The sequence below is a fragment of the Cyprinus carpio genome, chromosome B1 (assembly GCF_018340385.1).
Source record: "Cyprinus carpio isolate SPL01 chromosome B1, ASM1834038v1, whole genome shotgun sequence".
NCBI lineage: Eukaryota > Metazoa > Chordata > Actinopteri > Cypriniformes > Cyprinidae > Cyprinus > Cyprinus carpio.
This window is the reverse complement of record NC_056597.1, coordinates 6,390,207-6,413,717: the sequence shown is the minus strand read 5'-3', so window position 1 is coordinate 6,413,717 and position 23,511 is coordinate 6,390,207. Positions and strand designations below refer to the sequence as shown.

Sequence of the window (23,511 nt, the reverse complement as noted above, 5' to 3'; positions counted from 1 at the left end):
CCCCCACCAATAACTTTTGGAACACAAAAAAAAGAAAAGAAAAGAAAGAGACAGTGGAGGGGGAAGCTGGAGAGATGTTTAGACAGATGGCCTCTCTGCATCTTTTTTTCAAGTGTAAATTGGTCGCCTTTTTCAGATGTAAGAATAATTATGACTGTTGCATAAGCCGAGTTCGAGGGGTACATCGGCAACCAATGAATTTACAAATAAAAAACTGTTACATTAAATACAAGTTCTGTTTTGTGGTTATACTTTGAAAGCAGTTTGATGAATGTACTAAATGTTTATTCCCAGTGCTGTACACTTGCCTGCTGGGCTTCAACTGTAAGCAGATTACTGCCAAGCGCATTTCCTTTTTGTTTGTGTTGTCTGAACCTTGTATTTAACCTGGGTTAGTGTGTTAATGCCTGGAAAAGTAGAAGGGGGGATTTACACAGAAATATAAGGAGACATTTAGAACATGGTGCCCCTGAAGCATGAGCTTTCTTTTACAAACACAGTGAGATACTGGACTGCTGCAGATGTTTGGAACTGTGTTTAATAGAACTGGATGGAGAAAAAGATCCTGCTAGATTATTCATCAATACAAAAGGTTAACCAATAAGGATTTTGTTTGCTGGCACTTTCAACACCTTTCACACATTTTCCAACATTTCTCCAACACAAAACTGGTCTTTTTTCACCATTTTTGACAGACAACTCTATTTATATTTTTTGTTATATATTGTTACCTTCAAAAATCCTTTTATTTTTCCTTTGCAATAATTGCTTGACTATACAGTTACAATGTAACTAATGTGATAAACACTTTTGAAACATGATGCCATATGGTGCAAAGTATTGTAAATTGTTTCGAAGTTTCTGATGCTACTAAGACTACCATTAGTTATACTCACAATTTTGCCAAAACATCATCATTTATGTGAACTAGCTACACAGTTACCTACTTGCAGCAGCAGAACAACACGTGTGCATGAAATTAAGATTGTTGTCAATGTGTTGTCATTGTGGAGGAAGCATTATTATGGATTATGGACTCATTTTTGCCCAGAAGTAGCAGTTTGAACATTTACAATGTCTACACATGTTAATTAATGGACTGGAGTCGTGTGGATTACTTGATGTTTTTATAAGCTGCTTGGACAATCTGACGGCACCTATTCACTACAGAGGATACATTGGTGAGTGAGTGTAGGAATGCTAAATTTCTCCAAATCTTTTCCAAAGAACAAACAAGCTCATAACATCTTGGATGGCCCGAGGGCGAGTTTTCATTTTTCATTTCATGTTTGCATGGAAAAATTTGGTTTTTCATTACTCCTAAAATGAAAAGTAATATCCACACCACAAGTATGCTGGAGGATGTGTGGTCAGTTTGATGTTGGCCACCTTCATATATTCTGCACAAATGTTACCTTTTTGGAACATGGTCTTGTTGGAGTTTAAAAAGATTGTAGGATATAAAATACCAAGAGATTTCACAACATTGTATCTTTAAAATTTTACAGGCATTGTGTTGAAGGAGGATTTATATCTTGTAAATATATTAAGTGTAGCATGTAAAAAAGAGCATTATCAGGCATTGGTATAAGCAGGACACCCCCTCACTTAGTGAATGGATAGAAATCCTTAAAGAAATATACAACATGGAAGAACTGACATATTTTGAGACTTAAAAATGACTTATTTCTAAAATACTGGAAGAAATGGATTGAATACTGTAATGTAAATAATCATTGATTATAGATATTGTACATTTGTAAATATATATTTACACACTTGTTAAAAAGTGTGTATTGTATTGTTTTGTTTGTTTTCTGTCATTTCTTTTTGATGTAAAAAATGTTTTCTTACAAAATGTCCCATAAAAATAAAGTAAAAATAGAAAAATAATTTTTGGGTCAACTACTCCTCTAATGGTCATAGAGAACTTGGAAATGGTAATGTGACCGCTTAACTAAATGACAAGTGTGTCGGTGTGTGTAATCCAGATGCCCCATCTGTCTCTCACCTCAGATCTCCCAGGAACTTCTGAGATCGGAGCTGTGCTGCTACATAAAGAGCCGCAGCCGTAGCCAGCAGCTCCCGTCGCTCTCCTGCTGTTAACATGTGACCTTTGAACCCATCAGGATACACCTCCGGGAGAAACTTAGTGCTGATATCACCAGACACAAACCGAGGGTGAACAATGATCTCTCTCAGTAAAGGAATGTTATGGGTCACACCTGTGCGAATGAGAAAACTGGAAATGTAAGAAATGTTGTGCATTTGAAAGATTTTGTCATTTAAAAGTTATTTATGCAATGTACCTCTGATGACATAATTATCAAGTGCTTCTTCCATTTTCTTCAGAGCTTCTTCACGTGTTTTACCATATGTGACCAGCTAGCCAATGTAAACAATAATAAATCAGTGGACTAGTCTGACAGTTTAAATGAAATGAGACTGCCAAGATGGTCTTACATTACTATTCTATTACCTTCGAAATCATGGGATCATAGTAGATACTGATGTCACTTCCTTCTTCAATTCCACTGTCTACTCGAACCTTTAAGAGAAAAGCAAAATAACAATTATCATTCAAAAATCTAATTCCCAAAAACATCATGCATGAACTGGCCTGCATGAAGAGCTTTAGCGGTATTACTAAACGCATTTAAAAAATATCATTTTCATACTGACTGCATTACATTTGATTTTTCAAAACAAAATCATCTTTAAAGAAAAAAAAAAATCAGCAGAACAAAACTACAAATAACCACTGAACACATCACACAATGTTATCTTTTTGGCCCTGCCTATAAATGAAAGAATCATTTGTAAATATCCTCAGTGATGTTTGCTTTCTTTAGACATTTAAACCTCATCCGTGTTTGTCTGTGCGTGTGTTTCTGAAATAAAAACATTTTGCTCATCCTGTCCTGAGCAGCTCCCGGAAAGCAGCCATCTTTCACTGAAGAGGATGTGTCTTCCTGTTTGTCCTTTATTGACTGATGTGTGAATCTCACACACAAACACATTTATGGCTTTATGGCAAAATAACTAGAATATAATGTTACAATTATCCCCAATCTTGCAACCTAGATCCTTAAATATATGTCATTATCATTGTAAATAAATATCCATGTTAACTTATAAAACAAAAAATGAAATAGATACAAATTTAAAGGATTAAAAAGAAGCAAACATACCTCATATTATACCAATTACAGTTCACTTCATGTGAAGCAAATACACTTCTTTTCCTCAGGCAGAGAAAAATGTAATGTTTTGAATAAGTGTCATTACTCTGGCTTGGTTGTGATTTAACATGTTCCTATTCTCCACAACACACTCACACACAAGAAAACAGAAAAAAAAATTGTCCAAACAGATCTGAGTACTAACATTGCGCAGGTCGAGCGGCTCCTGGTACTGTGACAGTCGGCCGATGGAGGGGAGACCAAATGATTTGTATGGATCCTAGAAAAAAATAGAGAGATAAAGAGAGGAAACATTACTTCTCAAATAAAACACAGGAAACAAGTGGTCAAGTGTCTGTCTTTAAAGTTCATGCTTTAGACACGGATTAAGGTGAGTCCAGGATTAAGCAGATCTGTTGAAGGAGTAAAAATGCTATGCATCCCACCTAATCTATTTTTTAACTAAAAAATAACAGAAAATCATCTTAAAACTGAACGTTAAAGCATTCAATGGCATTATATGGCAGGATAATCCATCATCTAAAGCTACTGAAGATCATACACAATTATGTTGGCAAATCTGTCAATAACATGTCCAGATCATGAGGTTTCACCCCAAAAATAGAAACAAATGTCTGAAACTTAATGGTCATGATTATAATGGCACACAAAGTCAATTCAATTAATTTAGGATCGCTAATGTAAAACAATGTAGCTTTTCCTTATTTTTTCTGGGGTGAAATGTCACCTGGGTATGTTATTTACAGGATTCATCAGATTATTCTATGTACCAAACAAATGCTCTGAAATCCCAGATATGGGTGATAGCTAGAGAACAGATAGATGCATCAGTATGAAGATTAATTTATATATATGCAAGTGTATCTTGTATATATGCAAAAATTTGATTTGACACTTTGACCTGGCCATGTTTTGTTACACACCTTTCTATCAAGGTTATCGGAGATCATCAAGATGAATTTGTTCTGACACAGTTTAACTCTGAGTTTGTAATATTTTATTACCATTTTCTAAACTATAACGAATGAACTGTGGTAATGTCTATATTATATATATATATATATATATATATATATATATATATATATATATATATATACATATATATATACACACACACACACATATAATTTTTAACAATAATATACACACACACACACATATACACACACACAAATTAGTGCTGTCAAATGATTAATTATTAATATGTATGTGTACGGTGTATATTACATATATAGAAATACACACACACACAGTATATATCTTGAAAATATTTAAATGTTTATACATTTATATATTTTTGTATTTTTATTTTTTTTATTTTATATTAATTTTTTGTACATTTAAACAACATCTTTTTCTTAAATATATACATGCATGTGTTTGTATTTATATATACATAATAAATATACAAAGTACACAAATATATTATGTAAACAAAAACTTATTTTGGATGCAATAAATGTTTGACAGTACTTATATATATATATATATATATATATATATATATATAAGCACTGTCAAACAATTAATCGTGATTAATCGCATCCAAAATAATAGTTTTTGTTTACATAATATATGTATGTGTGCTGTGTATATTTATTAAGTATATATAAACACACACCCATTCATGTATACATTTAAGAAAAATATGTTAGATTTATATATTAAAAATATTTATATATTATATAAATTATATTATGAATATAAATATATACATGTAAATACATTTAAATATTTTCAAAATATATGTTGTATGTGTGTGTATTTATATATTCATAATAAATATACACAGTTCACACACATATATTATGTAAACAAAAACTTTTATTTTGGATGTGATTAATCGTTTGACAGCACTAATATATATTTTTTTATATATATATATATTTTATTTTGGATGTATATATATATATATATATATATATATATATATATATATATATATATATATATATATATATATATATATTTAGACAAGTACAATTTCTTTTTTGTACTAGCGCACAAAAAAATGTAAATAGCCGTCTAAAAACAAATGTTTTTGAGAAGCACATAATGTGCATAGAATATTTTTGACTTTGTGTACACTACTGTTCCAGTGTTTGGGATCAGTAGGATTTTATTCTTATGATCAAGGCTGCATTTAGTTAATCAAAAGTACAGAAAAATTAAACCGTTCAGAAATCATTCTAATATGCTGATTTGCTGCTTAAGAATTTTTTTTTCATTATCAATCTTAGAAACAGTTGTGCTGCTAAATTGTTTTGAGGAAACTGATACATTTTGTTTTTTGAAACATTTTATTTGAATATGTTTGATAATAGAGAGTTTAAAAAACAGCATTCATTTAAAATATTATTTTTTTGTACCATTACAAAATGTCTTTGTCTCTTTTTAAGTATTTTTTTTTTTGCTAATTAAAAGCATTATTATTCTTTTTCTAAAAGCATTATTATTTTATTCTAACATTTGAATGGGAGGGAATATTTAAAAGATTCACATATGACAAAAACAATTATACATTTAAAAAAAAAATAATAATCACAAATGAGCAATGTACAAAATTGCTAAAACTATATTTTGCACAATAATAACTCAATTGGCCTATGACTGATCTCAGAAATACGAAGACCTTTAGTCACTGTATTAACTGTTGGTTTACCTCAGCATAGACTCTGCTCTCGATGGCCCAGCCATTTATGGGTATGTCAGACTGTTTGTGCTGGAGTTTGTAGCCCATTGCAATGCGGATCATCTGCTGCACCAGATCCAGTCCTGTGATACACTCAGTGATGGGATGCTCCACCTGAGAGAGAAAGACATACTCACAACATGAATTACTGCGCACAAATGTAACTACATGCTGCATCAATCTCATTTTACCAAAATATGCAAAAATGGGAATCTATCACCAGAATTAAAAGGCCACAAATTACCTCCCACCAAACGCACTCAAACACTAACATAGGTGTTCGAGAGTCTTGTTAACCAGACAGCGCCTCTAACAACTAGTCATTAACCCTGAGCGGAAATATTAAACCTTTTTCCTGCCCATGCCACCCCTCCTCATTCTGCGTGTTTTCCTTTGGGAGGTCCACACTAATGAGCTTTATAGACACTTTGATGTCCTCTGTGGCTCTGGGTTCTAGTGAGGTGGCAAGTGAAATGATGATGAAGTTCGACATACTACACTTCCTAGATACTAGTGTATGTGCTGTGATTTTCCTAATTTCAAAAACCCATATCTCAACAGAGCAAAAATGGTGCGTTTCAAACCTACTCCTGCACATACAAACCTGTAGACGTGTGTTCATCTCCAGGAAGTAGAAGTTCTTCTTGGAGTCGACAAGAAACTCCACAGTGCCAGCTGAGGAGTATTTCACTGCTTTGGCCAGAGACACAGCCTGCTCTCCCATTGCTCTCCGGGTGTCTGGGTCCAGAAAGGTACTAACCAGACATACAAACACAAACATATAGCAATTTAGGTAGTTGCATAAGGTTGGTAGTGTACTGTCTGCACACAGCTCTCAACAGAATTCACTGCCTACTTTGTGTTTCAAATTTTTGCTGACAATTGTGCGCCGCCATTGTGGAGAATACCACAACGCATACAGCTGCTTCCACATCATGTTAACGATGCCTGCACATGGTGCTGCTGCTTACATAACACGCACATGCATTTTACGAGCTATTTTACCGATGTCCTTGCTACGTTTCTGGACCTTGATCTATTAGGACCCTTGCTGTCTATGTGAGGGTCAGAGAGCTCTCGGATTTCATCAAAAAAAATCTTAATTTGTGCTCTGAAAATGAACGAAGGTCTTACAGGTTTGAAACGACAAAAGGGTGAGTAATTAATGACAGAATTTTCATTTTGGGGTGAAGTAACCCTTTAACTAAAGGGATAGTTCACCCAAAAATGAAAATGCTGTCATAAATTACTGATTGTTTGGTGTTTACACTTTGATCTGAACGTATATGCATCCATACGTTGCATACGTTGTTTCTGTTCAGTGAATACTCTCCAAAATGGCGCCAAGGTGACATGGAGGAGACAAATTGTTGAATAAAGTAAACAAAAAGTATTTTCGTAGCTTCGTAAAATTACGGTTGAACCCCTGATGTCAACTGGATTATTTTAATGATGTCCTTACTACGTTTCTGGACCTTGCTGTCTATGTGAGGGTCAGAGAGCTTTCAGATTTCATCAAAAATATCTTAATTTGTTCCGAAGACAAACAGAGGTCTTACAGGTTTGGAACGACATGAGGGTGAGTAATTAATGACAGAATTGTAATTTTTGGGTGAACTATCCCTTTAAATTCATTTTTATGAAACATGGTGTAGTCATATGTGTATACCATATTTTTCCCTGTTCTTTCGCAATGACTGTCTTGTAATTGTCAGGTTGACTTCAAATTTAAAGAAAAAAAAACTGCTCAAACCTGGGGGCCTCCTCTACCACCTTCTGGTTTCTTCTCTGGATGGAGCACTCTCTCTCGTTCAACCACAGAGCATTGCCGTGTTTGTCTGCCAACACCTGCAAACAACAACAGAATCCATTAGCACAAATATCCAAAATGAGGCCACTCAGAAAAATGTTCTCTGTAGAGAACAAAATCCATTATGCATTCATTATCCATTTATTCATTCTCTGGGAATCAAACAAATGACCTTTGCATTGCTAGTGCCATGCATTACTGTCTGCGCTACAGGAATGTTACTGAATCTAGAGGTTTTATTGATAATTAGTTGAGTAGAATGTGCAACTCAAGGTAAAGCTCTTTAGTCAAAGATAAACAGAATGATTTTGTGGACTTTCCTGAAGCTCAAACATTAGAGCATGGCGCTAGCAACACCAAGGTCATGGGTTTCGATTTCCAGGGAAAGCAAGAATTAATAAAAATGTGTATGCAATGTAAGTCACTTTGGATAAAAGTGTCTACCAGACACACACATGCAAAAGTGTGGCTGAAAATTAACTTAAATTGTAAACGGTTATAAAGATGAGAAATGTAAAATTACTATATTGTGCGCTGTTCTATTCTATTCCACATTTTGGGCAACAATCATTATATTTTAGATGCTTAGTTTTAGTTGCCACTCAATAGAATGAATTTCGATTTGTGACTCTGGACCACAAAACCAGTCATAAGTAGCACAGATATATTTGTGGCAATAGCCAACAACACATTGTATGGGTGAAAATGACCGTTTTTTCTTTTATGCCAAAAATCATTAGGATATTAAGGAAAGATCATGTTCCATGAAGATATTTTGTTAATTTTCTACAGTAAATATATCAAAACTTCATTTTTGAATAGTAATGTGCATTGCTAAGCACTTCATTATTACAACTTTAAAGGTGATTTTCTCAGTATATTTCAGATTTTAAAATAGTTGTTTCTCAGCCAAATATTGCGCTATCCTAACAAACCATAGATCAATGGAAAGCTTATTTATTTTTTTTTTTTTTTTTAATTGACCCTTATGACTGGTTTTGTGGTTTAGGGTCACATTTAAACTGAATGAACTGGTCTTAATACAGCTAGTGCCCATTTAATTGCTTTTCAGTAATCAGTTATGACTATGGGTGGCCGAACTGTTTTAATCTAATTAATATTCATAAGCCAGGCTGAGACTATTTATAACTACATGTGTCCAGCAGATACACTACCACTCAAAAGTTTGTGGTCAGTAAAAATTATTTTAAATTGTAACAATATTTCACATTATTGTTGTTTTACTATATTTTTGATTAATTAAATGCAGTCTTGGGGGGCATAAAAGAAACATTTAAAAAATCTTTCTGCTCCCAAATTTATTTTTAAATTCTTTCAAGACTAATGAAAAAGCTTCTAAGGAGGATCTCTCATTAGCCTAGCTGAAAGAGTGGAATCTGGGCGGAATCTAGGCATGATATTTTGAAATAGGAAATAAAACAACATTTGAATGTAAGTCTTTAAATACATGATGACTACACTACTATTCTAATACTATAAAAGCATTCAGAAAAAAGTTAATGTTTACACAAGTAAGGTGGCGATTATCCAATAAATACCTGAATCTCAATATGTCTGGGGTTATCTATGAACTTCTCAATCAGTAAACGGTCATCTCCAAAACTTGATGCTGCTTCCTGAGAGGAAAAACGAAAGCCTTCCCTGAAACAAAATATCAAAACTTCATAAGACTTCATCGCTTTATAAAATTAATCAACATTTTTAGTTCAGAATCCTAAAAGAATCCACATAATTGCATGTTCTTATAGTCAGATTTGATTATTCATCAACTACTTGTGCATTATTAACTTCTGTTTATTGTTAGTTTAGGTTTTTTTTTATTATTATTATTATTATTAACATTAACTACCATTTCTGTCTGGTTATAGAGAAATGACTGTGAGACGAATGACTGACTGTGAACTACCAGATCTTACTCCAATTGGCTAAACAGTGTGGATCTCAGGTCAAGTGGCTGTTGTAGGAGAACTTGACATTTGTGGCAAGAGGCTTCCTCTTTAGCAGATAAGCATCTATTTGCCTGAGGACTCTCACTCTCTCTCTGTCTCTGTCTCCACTGAATTGCATGAAGCTTAAACAAAAGCCTGGCGTCAGCTTACGGCAACAAAAGACACAATTAACAGCAACATGTTCCACTGAAGTTTTTATTAATAGTCTCAAGAACCGAGGAAGATAAGGAGGGAGGCAGAGAGAGACACACAGAGAGAATCTAAGAGCTTGATTTGTAAATGGCAATATGTACAGTCTGTCTCTTAGTTTTCTAAATATAAACGTGGATTACAAAATGAAAAATGACAACACTCTGGTCACTTAGTTTGTTTCCATTCCTGATTCCTCATACCAGTGACCTAAAACCAATTCATTTAATTCATTAACTAATTAGTCTCATAAAGCTTAGAACTACTCAAATAAAAACATTAGAGTTCTTATTACACAGGGTCTCAGGTTCTGATAACTGCTTAAAAACATCCCTAAATCTGCTTTTCTCACGTCTCACCTGGTTTCCTCATCATTCCAGGCAATCCTCATCCCTTTCCCGCCTCCACCAGCGGACGCCTTTATCATGACAGGGTAGCCTAACAGACGGACACGAATTCTCAGTTTGATTTATCACATCACCTTATTCTTGATAGATGAAAACTACTATAAAATTAGTCATACATTTTAATGACTCTTACCAATTTCTCCTGCAATTTTCACAGCCTCTTCCGCATCCTGAAATAATAATAATAAAAAAAAACATCACCTTGCTTAGTAAATGCATATCTGTTTGTGAATTATGGCCGGCAGCACATAAGATAATTCAGTTCCTCATCTTGTCCAGCAGGGGGAGCAACATAGCATAGTAGTTTTTATTACCTACTGTAGACAGTTTTTGTGATTGAAGGTTAAATGTTCAGATTTGACCAAAAGTCACCTGATTAGCAAATCACATTGATGATCCAAAAGACTGGTGTGTGTTTCTCGACCTATGAGCACTTCAGGGTCAGAGTTCATTTTTTAAATAACAACTATTATGATTTTGAATGTAATAATTTTATGACGGATTTTCAGTTTCAAAATTAAAAGCTTGGATCTAGGACAAAAGTTCAACAATATAATCTGCAATTACAAAAGTAGGACTTTTTAAAAAATAAATTAATACAAGGGTAAAAAAAAAAAAAAAAAAATAGTTTAAAATTGGAAATTGGATTTTAAAGTTTTAACACTGTGTAACAAAAATAAATTAGCTGAATCTGGTTTGTTTTAATTGATATAATAATAAATCAACACCTGAGACAACAATGACTGAAGTGACTTGAAGAAACCCTAATTCAAATCTTATACTTGTATAATACCTGAAACAGCATAAGTGTCACTATGCTTCAAGGCAATTCATTTGAAAAGTTCATCTAGGAATTATTTAATGTGCTTTGTTGTATAAATAACATTACAAATTGATGAGTGTTAAGGCCCACTGTATCATTTCTGTGACACAAGTTTTTCCATTTTCTTGTGAAAAATAAAATAAAATAAAATAATAAAAACAATGTTGGATATTAGAAATGAATAAAAAAAATTATTTCAAATGCTTGGAAGACTGTCATATTTACTCTAAAACAATGGGCAATTACTATGTTATGTGTTTTTTGCATGCAAAAAAAAAAAAAAAAATATCAAATAAATAATTTGTTTAAAAAATAAATAATAAGTTTGGTGACAATAGGTTATATTTAATCGCTTTAAACAATTTACAAATTACAAAATAATTGTTTACAAACAATTACTGAAAGTGAAACAACCGTTGAAATGTTCTTTCTCACCAGATGTCAAAATACATTAACAGCAGAGATCTACACTAGCATTAAATGAAGTTAAGCTAAGGTGAGAAATCCAGCAGAAGGGACTAAAGGAGAGATGTTGGCGTGTGTGTGAGAGTCAGACTGTGATCAGTGTGCTGATGTTATCAGGGTCGTTGAGGAGGTTCACAGATGCTAATGCCCATACAATCAGAGTGGCATGCGGCACATCTTTGCTTTATAGAGCCCTATCAGCTCAGGAAGTGTCAAAACGGCCACTACACACGGCCATTAAAAGCCATTTAAACAGCATGCAAGAGGAGGGGATGGAAGGGGGGAGGGAGAAAACGAATAGAGATGAGATAGTTGAGTTTAAAGACGCTTTACAGGACTGATGTGTAGCTTTACTGTAGTTAAGAGCTTTTTTATATGCTTTGCAACCAAGCACATATATGTATAACACACTACTGTTGAAAAAGTGTGGGGTCCGTAAGATACTTGAAAGGTTTTTGAAAGAAGTCTCTTCTGCTCACCAAGGTTGCATTTATTTGATAAAAAAAAATGTAATAACACTAATATTTTTAAATATTATTGTAATTTAAAATAACTGTTCTATGTGAATATAAAGTAAAAATGTAATTTATTCTTGTGATGCAAAGCTTAATTTTCAGCAATCATTACTCCAGTCTTTTTTCCAGGTAACATTTATTATTATTAAATTAAAATCCTTGTATTAGTTATTGAAAATAGTTAATATGTTTGTAGAAACTGTGTAATACTTTTTTTTCCAGTATTTAATGAAAAGAAATACTGATTCAAAACAGCAATCTGTTGTACATCGTAAAAAAAAGAGTGTAATTTTAACAGTAAAATATTGTAAAAATGCTAAGGGTAAAAAAATAAAAAAATTAAAATAAATAAAAATGAATAGGTTAACACTAGGTTAGTTCCTGTACTATATACAGGGGAAAAAGTGTAAAAGATCGAATCAGATATTTCATGTAATTTAACAGTAAAATGCTGTTAATTTTACAGTTTTAAGAAGTAAAAAAGAACAAATCAACATACACTTCCAGTCAAAAAAATTTGAACAGTAAGATTTTTAAAGAAGATCACCAAGCCTGAATTTATTTGAGCCAAAGTACAGCAAAAATAGTAAAAAATATTTAAATATTTTTACCATTTAAAATAACTTTTCTATTTGAATATGTTAAAAAGTAATTTATTCATGTGATTTCAAAGCTGTATTCCAGCATCATTACTCCAGTCACCTGATCCTCCAGAAATCATTCTAATATTCTGATTTGCTGCTCAAAAAACTCATTTTTTATTATTATTGTTGTTGTTGTTGTTGTTGTGTTGAGAAGAGAATCAGTGGAGAATTTTTTTTCTTTGAATAGAAAGTTCAGAATAGAAAGAACAGCATTTATCTGAAATATAAATATTTTGTAACATTATAAATGTCTTTATCATCACGTATGATGAATTTAAAGTAGGGATGCACCGATCATGATTTTTCATGGCCGATTCCAATTTCCGATTTTTTTTTTCTTTAAGCAACAAACAAGAAAGAAAGAAAGTATACATAAACAAGATGTTTATTTGGTATTTAATAGGCCAAACTGGCTTTTGGCTATTGAAAACAATAACCGTAAACATCTGAAATTAACGGTAAGTAGCCTACATTCAATACAAACATAGATGGTACAGACATCAGCATTTAGCTTTTGTTTTTGAATTGGGTTGAAACTACATAGAACTGGCCTTAAATGAAAACATTAACTGTAACCATGTGAAGTTAAAGGCAACAATACAATCAACACACATTCAAGAAGATGTTTCTTAATCAGCATTCAGTATGTTTTAGTTTTTAAATTTGGTTTTAAATAATAAAAAAGGTCTTTACCAGTGAGACTAAATAAAGTATGCTATATAAATAAATTATTCCAAAATGTTAAAATCAAATAATGTTGGTGAGAATAAAACAAAAATGCAAAGTGTTTCATTCATCCAATAAAAAATAAATAAAAAAAAATTAGGGTAATGATTCACATCTATATGATTTTACTTACATTTTTTGCCCTAAATTTTTTTAATTGGATGAATGAAACACTTTTTTTCATTTTGCTACAGCAGGTGATTTTTAAATCAAATTAAGTCAGTGTAATTTTAAGGTAAAATAAAAATAATCATATACAGAACTGACATTTACTTCTGGCTTTTCAAACTTGTACGCAAGTTCTACTTTACAAAAAATAAAATAAAAAAAGAAATTTCGGTTTTGTCACAGTTTAGTCCTTTTCGTTTCTCATCCAACACGCGAGAAGTTTAGCTGAACATCCCTTCACTGTCTAGTACGCTTGTGCAGGGCGCGGACAGGTACAGTACGCTCGCGCAGCTTCAGTGAGCACAGGAAAGGGGCTCTTATTTTGTGCAGTAGGCTGTTCGCTTCCTGCTATCTGTGCCTCAGACATGTAGCTCTGCACTTCCAGTGCTGAACGGCTGCCCGTGTCCTGCGCACAGATTTTGAAATACTTCCACACAAATGACATGATAGCGAAAGATTACAATGCAGCCTGTGCACGTGGCTGCACTTCCGGAAAAACCAGCCGATTGCCGATCGCGTATTTTAAGCAAAAACCGTCCGGTTCCAATTTATGGCCGGTCAATCAGTGCATCCTTAATTTAAAGCATCCTTGTTAAATAAAAGTATTAATTTCAATAATTTCTTTCCCCAAAAAATTGATACCGATTCCACATTTTTGAATGGTATAGTGCATAATGTTACAAAAGCTTTTTTATTTCAGATAAATGCTGATCTTTGGATCTTTCTGAAAAGAAAAAAAAAGGAAAAAAAAAGGAAAAAAAAAAAAAGAAAAAAATTGTACTCAACTGTTTTGAATATTGATAATAATAATAATTGTTGTTTGAACAGGAAATCAGAATATTAGAATGATTTCCGAAGGATCATGTGACTGGAGTAATAATGCTAAAAATTCAGCTTTGATCACAGAAATAAAATACATTTTATAAATATATTCAAATAGAAAGCAGTTATTTTAAATAGTTAACTTTTTTCACAATATTACTGTTTTTGCTGTATTTTGGATCAAATAAATACAGGCTTGGTGAGCAGAAGAGAATTCTTGAAAAAAACATTAAAACTCTTCAAAAACTTATAACTGGTATTATTATACAATTTACAGTCAAAAACTGTAAACTGATATTCCCAGATTTCTCTGTGACACTCCACATTTGAAAGTATTTTATGTAAATAATCATGTTTCTTTTTGTTATATATATATAAAATCCACACCACATATGTACTGTATTTCTGTGTTTTATCAAGAAGCTGTTTGTTTAGCTCAGCTAGAAGAGTAAAAGAAAATGGTTTTGATAAAGCACCCATCATGAAGCTGGCCAAAAGAAAAAGTGTTTGTGAAAATGCTTTTAAAGATAAACCGCATAAGTATGTGAGAAGTAATGGATGGGAAAAGACTGAGGACAAAAATAAAAATAGATAAATAAATAAAACATCCCAAATGTTGATCTGACCTTGACCACCCCATCATATCCTGGGATGGTGTTGACTTTGGCAGCTTTGGCGATGAGTTTGCTCTCGATCTTATCCCCCATGGCCTGGATGGCATGCGTGTCAGGACCAATGAAGGACACCCCCTCGGCCGCCTGTAGAGAAGGAATTCATAATACGGCATATTTTATGTCATCAAAGTTATTTATTCTGAGCAGATGCACATGACTACATGCATCAAATCTATTAAGACAACCATCAGAAAATGTCACGTCACGCTGCACAACTCACATGACTCAGAGATAATCTTACTGTACATCATAATACACACCCACAGGTTTTATTCCCACATCAAACCCCAACACACCTGCAACATTACGTGATCCAGCTGTACTCTTCTGGTCATAACAAACAGCTGTGTATAATGATGATCTGACTCCACTTTTCTTCACAGCACCAGTCAAAAGTTTGGACACGCATGACTGATGTATGTCTCTTATGATCTTAAATCAGTAAGGTTTATTATTATTATTAAAAGAAATGTATACTTTCATTCAGCATGGATGCATTATATTGATCAAATGTGAGATTAAAGACAGTTATACATTTACATTTATGCATTTAGCAGACACTTTTATCCAAAGCGACTTACAGTGCATTCAGGCTATACATTTTATTTAATTTTTTTACCAGTATGCGAGTTCCCTGGGAATTGAACCCACAACCTTTTGCAAGGCTAACGCAATGCTCTACGCATGCTTTACATTTCAAATAAATGCTGTTCTTTTGGACTGTATATCTCAGTTTGCACAAAAATATGAAGTAGCAGAACTGTTTTCAACATTGATAATTAAAATAAATGTTTCCTGAGCTGCAAATCATGTCAGAATGATTTCTGAAGGATCATGTGACACTGAAGACTGGCATAATGGCTCCTGAAAATTCAGCTTTGCGTCACAGGAATAAATTACATTTTATGAAAAGAATACTCAAAATTAGTTTTGTAGACAAATATAAATCTTATTTATTTGCAAATCTGTAAATTTATTTATAAAATTATCGTCGCCATATATTATTATGTCTGCAGATACAGGTTAACTCATTTGACATTTATTTTTTTAAAACATACCTTTATAAAACATATTTACTATAAGCACTGGCCATGCACAGCATTTTGAAAATCTAAATCTCTCATCCTCAAAGAGGTAAACGACCATAATTTTGTTGCCAGGGGAATCAAATCCCTTCACACACAAAAAAAAGACCCCCGGGGTATAAACTTTGGTGAAGTAAAGAAAGGTAGCTTCAGGTAATGCCTGCTGAAACATACATACTAAATAACGAAGCCAGAAAAAAGCATGGGAAAAAGGAGATCTGTTCTTTTCTTTGTTAGTCTCGAGAATCGGGAGGCTATTGCTTCCTGGCTAATATACTACAGATAGTATGCCTGAGGCGCGCAGAACCCACGGAGCTCTGTAATTAAAAGAGGGATTTGACCCCATGACTCTTTCAGCTCCAACCGGACCCATGGTGTCATGAGATAAAGGATAAATCTAAATGAGGCCAAAAAAGTGATCTGTTTGTTCTTGACAAGTGCTTGGGAAAAGAAACAAACTAAGGTGTCAACAAAATCAACTTCTGTTATCAACTAAAGTAATTACAAATCACTAAAACTAATAAAGTGGACAAATACCATAGGGGAGTTTATTTTTCATTGAATCAGAAGTCTGCAAGCCCAAAAAAATTAAAAGATTCACAATTCTCTCTTCTGTTTATTGCCAAATACGATAATATGCAATATAAAATATAAAATAATGTATTTGCTTGATTGAAACAAATGTGTGCAAACTGTTGCAACTAACAACTGTTTTATTATCTCAAAGAAAAGAACTCCAGAGCAAAAAAACAAAACAAAAACACTAAAACAAAAACAACTGAACAAAACAGCACAAACACACTAAACAAACCAAAATAAAAAAGAAGAAAAGAAATCGAAAGCAAAAAAAAAAAAAAAAAAAAAAAACACAGGAGAGTAAACTAAACAAAAAAGAACAAAATAAAAAATAACCCCAAAACAAAAAGAACTTTGAAACAAAATAACAAAAAAATATCCTCCCAACATAGCAAACACAGAAAACAAAACACTAAACGAATAAAAAAAAAATTACAATAAAACACTGCAAAACACATCAAAAACAACTCAACTAAACAAAAAGAACTCCAATACAGAACAAAATAAACAAAACAAAAACAAATAAATGAAAAACTAAATACACAAAAGTTAACTAAACTAAAGGGGTCATATGAAATGAAATACATAAATGGGACACAATATCATGGTTTAAATACACTGACAAATTATGGTGGCCCCAGTCACGCTAGAGACCTTTCCCTCAAACCCCTGTCAGTGTCTCTGCAGAGTTCTGGAAAATTAAATCCAATAAAACGCTCGGGCCTTTCAGATGTCACTCAATCTCTCTCCTCCTCCTGTTCATTTGTATAAGTACCACATGCACAAATGCACATGAGGGACATTCAAAGGGACAGACAACCAGCAAGCCGGCTACAACTACAGTAAAAAGAGTGTGAGCTTCTAGAAGTGTCAAGAACTTGTGTACAACTGTGTATGTGAGCAGGAGAACACTAGGATAATGAAAACATCTTGTACAAGACAACATCCAGAGAGTGAAAAGGCATGAAAACACACACACACACACACACACACACACACACACACACACACACGCACACTCCACTCAAACTCAATCTCCTCTCTGCTATTGAAAAGCGCTTCTCTTTTAACATGCTAAAGAGGCTGTAGAGGTAATCCTAACAGAGCTCTCTAGGCTGAACTTGCGCATGCCCAGGGGCTCTGGCCAATCGTTTGTGCTGCGTAAAACTGTACTAACAGTCGGGCAGAGGGGGCAGCTATTCAGGATGGGGGGCTCATTCAACTCTTATTCATGTGGGGGGTATTGCTATTCAGCTGCTAATGTAATGACATCTTCATTTCCACACACACACAGAAGGCAGTGGATGGCCCACTTTATTCACAAAGCAGACACTTTTAACAAAAGCATAGGATAAGTGGGACAAAAATGTCTGGAAAAAATACAATAAAGGATTAAAAGCAATTAAAACAAAAACTATAATAGCTTAATACTTAACAACATGAGGCTGACACATGGTTTAAATTAATTGCTTGTACACTTTCTGTAAGTGTGTGAATCATTGCATTTACTATTTTCTGTAAGCGATGCATTACTAAGACCAAGTATATATATTATTTTTGCATTTGTTTTTGTGTTTTTTTTGTGTGTGTTATTGTTGAATTTGTTTTATTTAACATCATACACCCGACGGGAGCTTTTGGATATCGGTGAGGACTTTTCCAACAGTTTTATCACCAATCTTCGACTCATCCCTGAGATCGCCAGAACACCCGAGGCTGCGCACTCTACCCGGCCGGGCGGAAGTGCTCGCAGGCGGCGTCGAGATCGTAAACAAAGGTGGGGGGGGAAGCGCGGAGGTCTAAGAGCTAAGCTAAAGCTAACACCGCTCCGGCTCTCTTTACCGAGCATTTTTCCTCGCTAATGTGCGGTCACTGGTGAACAAAATGGATGAGTTACGACTTCGCATCACCCACAGTAAGAGTATTGACGACTTAAATGTTGTTTTTTTCATATGAACATGGCTACACAACGACGTACCCGATAATGCTATTGAGCTAGCCGGACGCTACACGCTCCGGGCAGATAGAACAGCAGATGACTCCGGCAAGACAAGAGGTGGTGGATTGTGTGCATTTATGTTAACAAAGCTTGGTGTACGAACACTGTCATTGTTGGGAGACACTGCTCAGCTAACCTAGAGTTTCTCATGGTTAAATGTAGACCTTTTTATCTGCCGCGGGAGTTCACTTCCACCATAATAACTGCAGTCTATATTCCACCGGATGCTAATGCCAAGCTTGCTTTGAACGAACTTCACGCAGCCATTAGTAAACAACAGACTGCTCACCCGGAGGCTGCTTTTATTGTCGCGGGTGATTTTAATCACTGCAAATTAAAGACAGTGCTCCCCAAATTTCACCAGCATGTTTCCTGCCACACCAGAGGAGACAAAACTTTGGATCATGTTTACACAAACATTGATGGAGCTTACACCGCGACCCCCCTCCCCCACCTCGGACAGTCTGATCACCTTTCTTTGTTTCTCACCCCCAAGTATTCACCCCTCATCAACCGTGTGAAGCCATCAGTGAGGACCATCAAAGTGTGGCCAATTGGAGCAGACTCTTTACTTCAGGACAGGTTTCAACATACACGGACTGGAGTATGTTTGCTTCTCAGGCTGCCTGTGGCTCTCACACGGACATTGATACCTATACCTCCTCTGTACTGACTTACATCAAACACCACCATTGACAGTGTTACATCAGAAAAACAGATCACAACATACCCTAATCAGAAGCCATGGATGAACAAGGAGGTGCGAATTCTGCTGAAAGCCCGCAACACTGCCTTCAGGTCAGATGACGTGCAGGCCTACAGTAAATCCAGGGCTAACCTGAAAAGGGGCATCAAAAAGGCCAAGTACTGCTACAAGCTGAAGGTAGAGGAACACTTTTCCAACTCTGACCCCCGACGCATGTGGCAGGGCATCCAGGCCATCAGTGAGTACAAGCCAAGCAACTCCACTCCAACGGTCACGGACGTCTCCTTCCTTAACGAGCTAAATGACTTTTATGCTCGCTTCAACAGCGACAGCAAGGAGACGGCCACCAAAACCACACACTCAGCAGACCACCAACCTCTCAAACTATCCTCCTCAGATGTCCACACTGCATTGAGCCGGATCAATGCACACAAGGCTGCCGGCCCGGATGGCATTCCTGGACGTGTGCTTAGAGCATGTGCAGAGCAGCTTGCAGGGGTCTTCACAGACATTTTCAACCTGTCCCTCACCCAAGCAACTGTGCCAACATGTTTTAAGTCCACATCCATTGTGCCAGTACCGAAACACTCCTCCCCGATGTGCTTAAATGACTACCGCCCTGTAGCACTCACACCCATCATTATGAAGTGCTTTGAGCGATTGGTCCTAGCACACCTCAAAGACTGCCTCCCACCCACACTGGACCCACATCAATTTGCCTACCGCAGAAACAGGAGCACAGAGGATGCAGTATGCACAGTGCTGCACTCTGCACTCACACACCTGGACAGTAACAACACATATGTACGGATGTTGTTTGTTGACTTCAGTTCAGCATTTAACACCGTCATTCCCTCCAAGCTGACCACAAAACTTGGAGACCTGGACATTAACACCTCCCTCTGCAACTGGATCATGGACTTTCTGACCAACAGGCTTCAGCATGTTAGGTCTGGCCACACCTGCTCCTCCACCATCACACTTAACATTGGCGTACCACAGGGCTGTGTGCTGAGCCCATTTCTCTACTCCCTCTACACCCATGACTGCAAGCCTGTGCATGGATCCAACTCCATCATTAAGTTTGCAGATGACACCACGGTGATTGGCCTCATCAGTGACAACGATGAGACTGCCTACAGGGAAGAGGTACAGCACCTGGCCACATGGTGCGCTGACAATAACCTGCTCCTTAACACCAGTAAAACAAAGGAGCTCATTGTGGACTTCAGGAAGAAGAAAGGAAGCACGCATGACCCCATCCACATTAACAGGATGGTTGTTGAACGTGTCTCCAGCTTCAAGTTCCTGGGAACCACCATCTCGGAGGACCTGTCCTGGACCACAAACACCTCCAGCCTGGTCAAGAAGGCTCACCAACGCCTCTTCTTCCTCAGAACACTGAAGAAGAACCAGCTGTCTTCAGCCATAGTGGTGAACTTTTACCGGTGTGCGATCGAGAGCATCCTGACCAGCTGCATCACAGTCTGGTATGGGAACTGCAACGGTGGCTGACCGCAAAGCACTGCAGAGGGTGGTGAAAACTGCCCAACGCATCACAGGGACACCACTTCCTGCTATTGAGGACATCCAGAGGAGAACGCTGTGTACGTCGAGCTCGCAGCATTCTTAAGGACTCCTCTCACCCTGACCATAGACTGTTTAACCTCCTGCCCTCCGGGAGGCGCTTCAGGAGCCTCCGAACAAGGACCAGCAGATCCAGGAACAGCTTTTTCATTACAGCTGTCTCCTTGCTGAACTCTGCCCTCTGACACCCCCCACACCATACACACAGACTCCTCCCCCCACTTCATCACTACATCTGACTGCACAAGTCATTAATTTTATTTATTTATTTATTTACAACAAGCAAAACAACAAACTTGCTATTACTTGCACTACTGTCTACACTGAATAATCCATTGCACACTGAAATATTTTCTATGCACTTTACTTTTCATTGCAATAGTTTAAATTGTTCATATGTTCATAGTTCTGCCTATAGTGTACATACACTTCACATATTCATCTGTATAATATGTTCATAGTACACCTATCTGTATATCATGCTGATAGTATTTAAAATCTGTAAATTTTGTCCATAATACTTATCTGTATAGTTATTGTACATATTGTAGACTTTGTATATTCTGTACTTACTGCTTATTGCACTTCTGGTTAGATGCTAACTGCATTTCGCTGCCTTGTACCTTACATGTGCAGTGACAATAAAGTTGAATCTAATCTAATCTAATCTATGACAGTTCTGTCTTGTTTGTAAGCCCACACACAATCTGATGATTTTTGCACTTTTTTTCTGGACTGATGTAGGGGGAAATTTAGTGGGATTTGATCAGGGTAAAATTCTAGGGGGATTAAATCCAGCAAAATATGTTTGTAAGAGATGAAAGTACTTTTATTATTAGCTAAAAGTGTATTAATGCTACAAAATTGAATCATATTTAAAGGTGAAGTGTGCGATTTCTATGCCACTAACAGCAAACAGAACCATGAACAAATGATTCAATTATTTCAGACATGTTTTACTCCTCTACCATCTGCCATTATCAACACAGGCTCATTGGAAATATGCGTCTCTAAATATATTTCTACAAAACTGAAAAAACATACCTATACACACAAATCGCTGCAGTTTCCAGTTGAAAAACACTAGAGGCTATAAAATTGACAACTTTTATTCCTTTTCACACAAAGTATGATTTGCAGGTCCAGAGTTTCGATTAATAAAGCCTAATTTTCGCACAGTTACTTGAGGAATATCATGTTATGAATTCAAAACAATTTTAACATGCTGCAACAATTGAAAACTGATACTTTTGAACATTAGCGTCGCATATCTAGCTTCATATTATGGGTTTTTATATTCATTAGGTTTGTTCGGTATAGCTCACGCAGTATAGAGATCGACTTGAGAGGTGAAGAGCTTGGGTAAAAATCCTGTGAAACTACGGTTCCAAAAAAAACTGTTCAAACCAGCATATAAGAAAGATTTGTATTTGTTAATGCTATCAGGTAGGTTTAGCATTGGGTTTGGTGTAGGGGATATTTCCTACATGATAGAGCAACACTCCTCGGATATTGGAATTATGAATCACCGCAATACATATCTGAAGCAACGTAATAAAAACACATCAATACGTGCCAGTACCAATGTGATAAAAATATGCCAGGTAATGTCTTGAACCTGCGTTTTAGTGCCACTCTGCCTTGAAACGTTCAGTAATGAACTTAATAACGGTGTTGCAGAAATGTATTTAGAGGCACGCATTTCCAATTAGCCAGGGTTGGCAATTATTCAAGTTAAACAGGTATTCATCCTAAACTCACAACACTGGTCGAGACAACGCTGTTATGGACAGTCAAACTGAAATAGAAAATAAAGTTCCTTAATAAAGTTCTATATAAAGAAATTTTGCTCTTTTTAAATGTAATTTTATGAAAGTATTTTGTGTTTGAATAGTTTTTTAACCGAATTTAGCTGAAATTGTTGTTGGTAGGGCAATCATAGTAACAAAAGGTATCCCTTTTCCCAATGTCTGTGCATTTACATATTGATTCAAGCCACAATAGACGTGATAGCAACTAAAGTGTACCACAGCAATGATGCTTAAAAACACTAAACTATTTAGTTCATTACACTACTGCTATCAGCCGTCAAGTAAGGATTCTCACTGGCTGTATCTGAAATCTCAGAGTAGATAGGACCTACCTCTTTTGAATAAGTACTTCTTAAATGTTAAAAAATCCATTCGATAGTATACAAGAATGTCGTATGAATTTAATCTGGCAATACTACATCTGTCGTGTCATTGTCATGCGACCTACAGCATAAGTTGCCAACTATTCACTGGATCCACACGTCAGTATCTTACAGGAAATAAGTAGGTCACTGGGTGCTTTTGGCCTTATGTTTAGGAATACTACTCTTTTCATATACTGTTGTTTGTAGGGAATATATAGGGAAATATGCATATTTGGACGTAGCCAAATTTCTTTATTCTCCTTGGTTGGCT

The 23,511-nt window shown here is 35.4% G+C and overlaps 1 protein-coding gene across 1 annotated transcript in view; it reads right to left on the bottom strand.

The window, feature by feature from the left end:
• Positions 1-23,511, bottom strand: part of pcca (propionyl-CoA carboxylase subunit alpha) — a 49,009-nt gene that overhangs the window by 16,405 nt on the left and 9,093 nt on the right. The window contains exons 7-17 of the mRNA XM_042716365.1: positions 15,064-15,195; positions 10,408-10,444; positions 10,227-10,305; positions 9,268-9,370; positions 7,652-7,746; positions 6,503-6,653; positions 5,869-6,012; positions 3,388-3,462; positions 2,480-2,548; positions 2,310-2,385; positions 2,012-2,225 (exon numbers count right to left, since the gene is read on the bottom strand). Of these exons, the coding sequence (XP_042572299.1) occupies positions 2,012-2,225; positions 2,310-2,385; positions 2,480-2,548; positions 3,388-3,462; positions 5,869-6,012; positions 6,503-6,653; positions 7,652-7,746; positions 9,268-9,370; positions 10,227-10,305; positions 10,408-10,444; positions 15,064-15,195 (1,175 nt within the window). The remainder of the gene's footprint in view (positions 1-2,011; positions 2,226-2,309; positions 2,386-2,479; positions 2,549-3,387; positions 3,463-5,868; positions 6,013-6,502; positions 6,654-7,651; positions 7,747-9,267; positions 9,371-10,226; positions 10,306-10,407; positions 10,445-15,063; positions 15,196-23,511) is intronic.